The sequence below is a fragment of the Hibiscus syriacus genome, unplaced genomic scaffold (genome assembly GCF_006381635.1).
Source record: "Hibiscus syriacus cultivar Baekdansim isolate YM2019G1 unplaced genomic scaffold, ASM638163v2 tig00112281_pilon, whole genome shotgun sequence".
NCBI classification, from domain to species: Eukaryota; Viridiplantae; Streptophyta; class Magnoliopsida; order Malvales; family Malvaceae; genus Hibiscus; species Hibiscus syriacus.
Window position 1 is genome coordinate 1036559 of NW_024063292.1, and position 6764 is coordinate 1043322.

Consider the following 6764-nt stretch of genomic DNA (forward strand, 5'->3'; position numbering starts at 1 on the left):
TCCCCATCCCGAAATATTATACCCAAACCCGAACCCGAAAATATTTTATATAAATTAATATAAAAATATAAAATATTATATATATAATTAATATAAAAAATATAAAATATTATATATATATAATCGGGGCGGGGATACCTTGCCCCAAACCCGAACCTAACCCGATATCATTCAACCCGACCCGACTCGAACTTAACCGAATTTCAGGTTTTCCCGTCGGGTTCGGGTCATACTGCCATCCTAGTGCTTCCTACAAAACGTGCCTTTGTTAGGTTTTTTCGTCCCCTCAATTCTCGCCCCTGCTCCCCACTTTTTCTTCTCCCTACCCCGCCTTTCCCCCTCCCCTCTTATAAATTACAGTAAACAAAAATAATATCACCGACCTTCTCTCTAATTTCTTTGTGTTGGGTTCAAAACGTTTGATTTAAGGTTCAAGGTATAAGTATTTTTTATTCTTTTAATAAATATATTTAATCTTTTTTACTTAATTTTAGTTACTAATTTTTTTTAAATGTGTGTAGTTAAAAAAATAGAAGGTATGCTACGATCGGATAAAATCACATTTTGTCTCATATAACAAATATGGTAAAAATATTTAATTATGATTAATTTTTTTTATATTTGATTGAATATTTCAAATTCTAGAATATTAAATTCTTATCGATTAGAAAAATGATCGTATAAAGTTATTATTCAAATGTGACAACTTCTTGTACAAAATAAAAATTTAGTTTGAAAGAGGATCTCCTCATTTTATACCTCTTGCCGGCTTGAGAGATTCTGTTAAATTACTGTTCCATAAAACTTGCACGGATACGAAACTCACACAATGAATAATCAAATAAATTAAATATAAAGGTACACTGATATATCAATTAATGTTTGGTGAATAAATAAGTCATTAACTCTCATTAGTTCAATAACGTCACATGTTAAAAAGGGTTAATTTCATATTTAACATATGGACTTCCAAAAATTTATTTTTCTATCCTCTTCAAGAAAACAAAAAATGGAAAAAAAGTTGACTTTTCTCACGAAATTTCTTTTATCTAAATTGAACCCTAACCCTCATCCTTACTGCCGTTACACCACCTTCAACAGTCGTTCGGGATATCTCCGACGAAAAGGAACCCTTTAAGTGTATCAACAACTGCAATAAAACTCAACCTTCTGAATAAGTAGGCGAACCGCCGACTCTCATAAGCGGCATAGGTAAATTCCATGGCATACTTTTTAGTGCTAGCAAAGCCACAATTATCCCACCTACATTAATTGAACATTGAATCTAGGGAGAATGTAACAATATCTGAATTAATCTATTATGATCTAAATTAGACTCAGGTTTTGAAACTGTTAATGTTTTAGTAGTGATTTACAGGTTGATGGAAACTGACATCATTTTCATAAACATGAGCTTTGGCAAGTTTCCAGAGCCAACATCGTGTCCTTGAGTATAAACAAAGTTGTTTTGAGATGTTAAGGCCATGGGAAGAAGTGAGAGTTTGATAATTGGTGGGGCTTGAAGTACAAAGGACACAACAATGAGAGTGCACGGGTGTTAGAGTTTGGACAAAGGCCATGCGGTGGCTAACGGTGGTGACAACGAGAGCAAGGATGACGGTTAGTGGAGAGAAATTTTAGAAGAAAAATAAATTTAGGGTTTTTTTCATTAGAATAAGGTGAAAAAAAATAAAAGTTTAAAAGTTTTAAGGTTAGATTAGAAATTAATGTTTTTACTAACATACCATGTCATCAAACTAATATGAGTTAATGGTCAATGATTAAAATATAATAAACCGATAATATAATTAACCAAAACATTACTTCTTTAAGTTAGTGATTAAAATAAAACAATCTGAATAAAAGGGACCAGCAATATAGTTTACCAAAAAACCAATTAGAGCGAGTTTATGAAAGTGAAAAGGCAAGCAAACAAGCATCTTACTTTCGTGGAGAAAGTCATGTTGACAGGAAAGAACAAACAAACAATTACAAAAAGAAGAAAAAAGATGAAAGCAAAAGTAAAGCAATTCAGTTGAGTTTTGCTTGACTATATAATGTCCAAGCATATAAAATTGTAAAACCTCAAAGATACTCGTAATGTGAATTGAAACAAGATTATATGAAACTTGTCAATTTCCATGGTTTTCAGAATCGGACTGGTTAACGAACCGTTCATGTTACCGGTTCACTGATTCAACCGGTCGAATCGGTCCGACCGATCGAAAGAATCGGACGACATCATAATTATTTAAAAAATTAAATAAAAATACCAAAAATATTTAATACAAAATATTTTTTTATATCACAAGTCATATTCAAAGCAAGTCATAACATATATACGTTAAAAACCATAAAATCAAGTGGAACAAAATGATTCAAATTAACTACAACATAATATTTAAGGTAGAACATATTAAATAATAAATATAATTATATAACAATAATTAAAAGATAAATTTGGAGCTAAAAAAATTATAACAAAATGATATTGTTTGATTTAATTTTTTTTAAAAAAAACAATCACACATGGCTAAGAAACATAGAAGAGCATCCCAAAAGTCTAAAGAGTAAAAATATGAGAACAAAACAATCTCACGGCTAAGAAACATAGAAGAGCATCCCAACTAACTTCTATAAATAATAGAGGTAATTTGACATTCAAAATTATGGAGCCTTTTGGTAAGCATTGAATGAATTATTCTTTCACTTCAATCAAGCTCGAATTTTAGGCTTCAATCTAGCTTCTAATTTTTTTTTTGAGTTCAAGCCTTTTCGAGTTCAAGTTGTAATATTATATTTCGAGTTCGAGTTGAACTTGATAATTTTTAGCTCGTGAGTTTGAGTCGAGTTGAGCTTACTTTTAAAATTTTCAAGTTCGAGTCGAGCTCATCAATACTTGAGTTCGACTTGGCTCGTTTAACAAACGACGTCGTTTGGTTTAATTTAAAAATAAAATAAAATTGGCGATTTTTTCTGGTTTTCAGCCGGTCCGGTTTGAACGTTCGAACGGTTCAACGGTTCCGGTCGATTCACTAGTAGTGGTTCAACCGGTGTATATTGAACCGGACTAGCAGCGATTCCCAATTGAATCGGCCGATTCGATCCGATCCGATTTTCAAAACACTATCAATTTCTCGTGTCAAATTTTAATATTTTATTAATTTTTATGAAACTTATTACCCCTCGTAATAAATTCCACGTGTAACAACTAGTTTAGATCTCAAATTAACTCTCAAACATTTTTAGTTTCTTTTTAAATTTCACCTAGATTATTGAGATAACCCAGGCTGCTATATTTATGTAATTTACTCGGTTGCGTTTAGTTTACGGAATATAAGATTATCAGTGTAAATAAAAGATTACCGAGAAATAAGATTACTGGGAATGTTGTATTTTATGTTTGGTTCGTTTTGCAGGAATATAAGATTACATTGTTTGGTTAAAGGAATAAAAGATTATTGACATGTATATTTTACTAAATTGTCATTATATATTTAATTTTTTAATAAGTTGAATTTTACTATAATATTACTACAATTAATTATATATTTCTTTAAAAAATTTAAATTCATAAAATTTATATAATTTTTTTACAAAATTAAAAAGATAAATAAGTTTAATGAAATGGTAAAATTTTATTTTAACCTCTGAACTTATATAAAATTATAATTATAGATTTTTTTGTAAATCTAAAATAGTTTAAGGATAAATTTGTATTTTAACCTTCGTAGAATTTTTATTATTCAACGACAGAAGAATGATATTTTTGAAAAAAAATTAAGGGCATTTTAGTCCAAAACGCCGGTAATCTAATAACACCTAAAGGAAGAGGTAATCACATTCCCGATAATATATCCCAAAAAATTTACTATTGGGAATAAAATATTATCGGAGAATAGATTACTGACAAACCAAACGGGAGAATGACATTCTATTCCCTGATAATCTCATATGTCATCAACCAAACACGCCCTAATTTTATTTCAAGTAAACGAAAAAAGATTTTTTGGAATTTATAAAAAGGAGCAAAAATATATATCGAAGCTTATGGGGGTTATTATTATGAGTGGACAATGAACAGTAGCATTAGTGTTTAATCACTTGATTTATGTATGTATTTAAAACCCTTTGTTGGTGTATTAAATTGGGAGAGAAAGAAAGAGGGGTAATCAAGCTAGACAATTTCATGTTTCCAAAGAGGGGTGGGAGAGAGAGAGAAAAGGGACAGCCCTCCAACAATGATAATCAAGCTTTAAATGCGAGTTGGTTGATTTAACTCACTTTTCATCTCTTTACCACTAAGCATCCATAAGATTTCCTCTTCTTCTACTTCTTTTTTCTTTCTCGTAGATATAAGTTTTTCCTTGGTTCTCAAATCCCTCGAGTTGTAGATCATAACAACCTCTATTTGGGGATTTCATTGAAAGAAAGTGAAAAAGGAATGGAATTTCACGAATACCCATCTCGTTTACCTCGCTCCTCGCCTTCTTTGTTTGGAGATTTCATTGAAAAGCTTAAAGATTTTTGCTGTTTCGCCCTTTCTGCCATCATTGGGAACGTTTTCTCTGCAATCTTAACCTTCTTCTTTGCATTAGGTTCGTTTCTTTCTCTCCTCTTCTCTTTTTTGCTTTATTGTTTCTATTAAAGCTTTTTGGATTTCTCTTTCCAGATCTATTTTTTTTATAATTTTGTTTTCATTCAAAGCATCCATATTGCAATAAACTGAATTTGATTTCTCGTTGAATTTGATTTCTCATATTGCTGTTTTGCTCCAAATATGATATTTATTATAAAGCAAGTACTATTATATGGATAGGAGATAAATCTAATTATGTTTGCTGTTCTAGTTTTTTTGGATTACAATACTATGAAAGTATTTTGCTTGCAGACAAAGCAATTTTTGGATGAATTTGTTCTTTTATTTCCAAAATACACCTAGAGTTAATGACAATGTTGTTTAGTTTCTTAAAATTAATGCTTGAGACTGAGATTAAGCTTTATGTAGTCAAATATTGGTGAAGAGATTGACATTTTATGTGTGCAGTGGGCACCCTGTTAGGGGCCATGACTGGGGCGTTGATAGGACAAGAGACGGAGAGCGGATTCCTCCGAGGTGCTGCGGTTGGGGCTATTTCTGGAGCGGTTTTTTCTATCGAAGTTTTTGAATCTTCTCTTGTTCTTTGGCAATCTGATGAATCCGGAATTGGATGTTTGCTTTATTTGGTAAGCAGTTTTGTTTGTGTATATTGATTTCACTGGTTTGATTTGGTTGCTAGTTTCCATATCAATGAAAACAGGGATATTGCTAACTTATTTTCCCTGCAACTTGTGCAGATTGATGTCATTGCAAGCCTTCTGAGCGGGAGACTTGTTCGGGAACGAATTGGTCCCGCGATGCTGAGTGCCGTCCAGAGTCAGGTAAATATGCAAAGCATAGCGGTCTGTTTGGAACAAAGTGATGGTTCCATCCAATGGCAATTTGCTTATGATATTCAGTTTCTGATACCAGATGGGAGCTACTGAAATAGCTTTTGTTGAGGTCCAGAACATCTTCGACACGGGCGATGTTAAAGGATTGGCAGGAGATTTGGTTGAAAAAATCCCAAAGATCATAATCACAAAAAACAACATTGTTGATGCTTCTGGGGAGAAAGTTTCCTGTTCAGTTTGCCTTCAGGTCCAATTCCAAGTCCAACCATATATATTCGATTATAAAACCAGTAACATAGAAGAAGCTAATCGGAGTTATGTTTTATCTTAACATAGGACTTTCAGCTCAGAGAAACGGTTAGAAGCTTGCCGGAGTGCCATCACATGTTCCATCTTCCTTGCATAGATAAGTGGCTTCTTAATCATGCTTCTTGTCCATTATGCAGAAGGGATCTGTAATGATATTTTTGTAAACTATACAATTAGATGAGATGTTTATGTTTTTATTTATACTGCTGTTACTTGAGTGGGCTGCTGCTTGTATTTATTCATCAAATTGAATGTTTGCGTATTCTGTCTACGTAAATTATATATCGCATATAGGGATGACCATGGGTAAGGTTGGATTTGTGATTTCAAACATTGTACTCGATTAGCCCATTGTATAAAAGCTTTTTCGAACATGTAATTGCCCATCTTCATATTGAATCCAGTATGGAGTGGATACTTCTGGAATTTGTAGTAAGTTTTTTAACCATGTGATCAGTTTCACATGATTGTGTACACTGTTGGTATTCATACAAAGAAAAGGGTTTCAGTTCTGTTATTTTCGCTTTCCACCATGACCTCAATGGGTCGACTTTGATGTTAGAATCTCATCCACACCGGACAACTCCTGAATTTATAAACAAAAGATTCAACCTTTTAACATGTGGATCTAAGTAATTTGTCCTAAACCTTGTCAACAGGGCAAAACCAATAATTTACGATCAGCAATGGCCTGAAATTTCAACGTTAATGAAGTAGACAGATGAAGGTGATCACAAAAAATTGTATACGTTCTAAAGATTTTCATAAATTCAACAATGAAAATTCACCACTCTTACCGTCTTTAGTGTTCGAACCTAAGACTTTTAAGAATAATGACATCCCTTTAACTATTAAGATAGCTTGATTCGTGCATTAGTCAAAGTTTAAATTGATTATAAAGTTCTCAACATTTTAATTAGGACGACAGTAAGGTAGACTTAAACTTTAATGATTTTATTAAAATCTGAATTTAATTTAGTTTGATTTTTTTTAAATGATATGAAATGATTATAAGTATTTGT

The 6764-nt window shown here is 32.1% G+C and overlaps 1 protein-coding gene across 1 annotated transcript; it reads left to right on the forward strand.

Moving 5' to 3' along the window:
• Window positions 1-4176: 4176 nt before the first annotated feature.
• Window positions 4177-5989, forward strand: LOC120177075 (NEP1-interacting protein 2-like). The gene is made up of 5 exons (XM_039183318.1): window positions 4177-4598; window positions 5048-5226; window positions 5338-5421; window positions 5513-5680; window positions 5770-5989. Exons 1-5 carry the CDS (start codon window positions 4445-4447, stop codon window positions 5890-5892), a joined length of 708 nt encoding a protein of 235 aa, XP_039039249.1. The 5' UTR covers window positions 4177-4444; the 3' UTR covers window positions 5893-5989.
• Window positions 5990-6764: the final 775 nt, after the last annotated feature.

Coding starts and splice junctions, on each gene's coding strand:
- LOC120177075 (XM_039183318.1), top strand. CDS start 4,445: ATGGAATTTCACGAATACCCATCTCGTTTACCTCGCTCCTCGCCTTCT. Junction 4,599..5,047: donor AACCTTCTTCTTTGCATTAG/GTTCGTTTCTTT, acceptor TTATGTGTGCAG/TGGGCACCCTGTTAGGGGCC. Junction 5,681..5,769: donor CCTGTTCAGTTTGCCTTCAG/GTCCAATTCCAA, acceptor ATCTTAACATAG/GACTTTCAGCTCAGAGAAAC.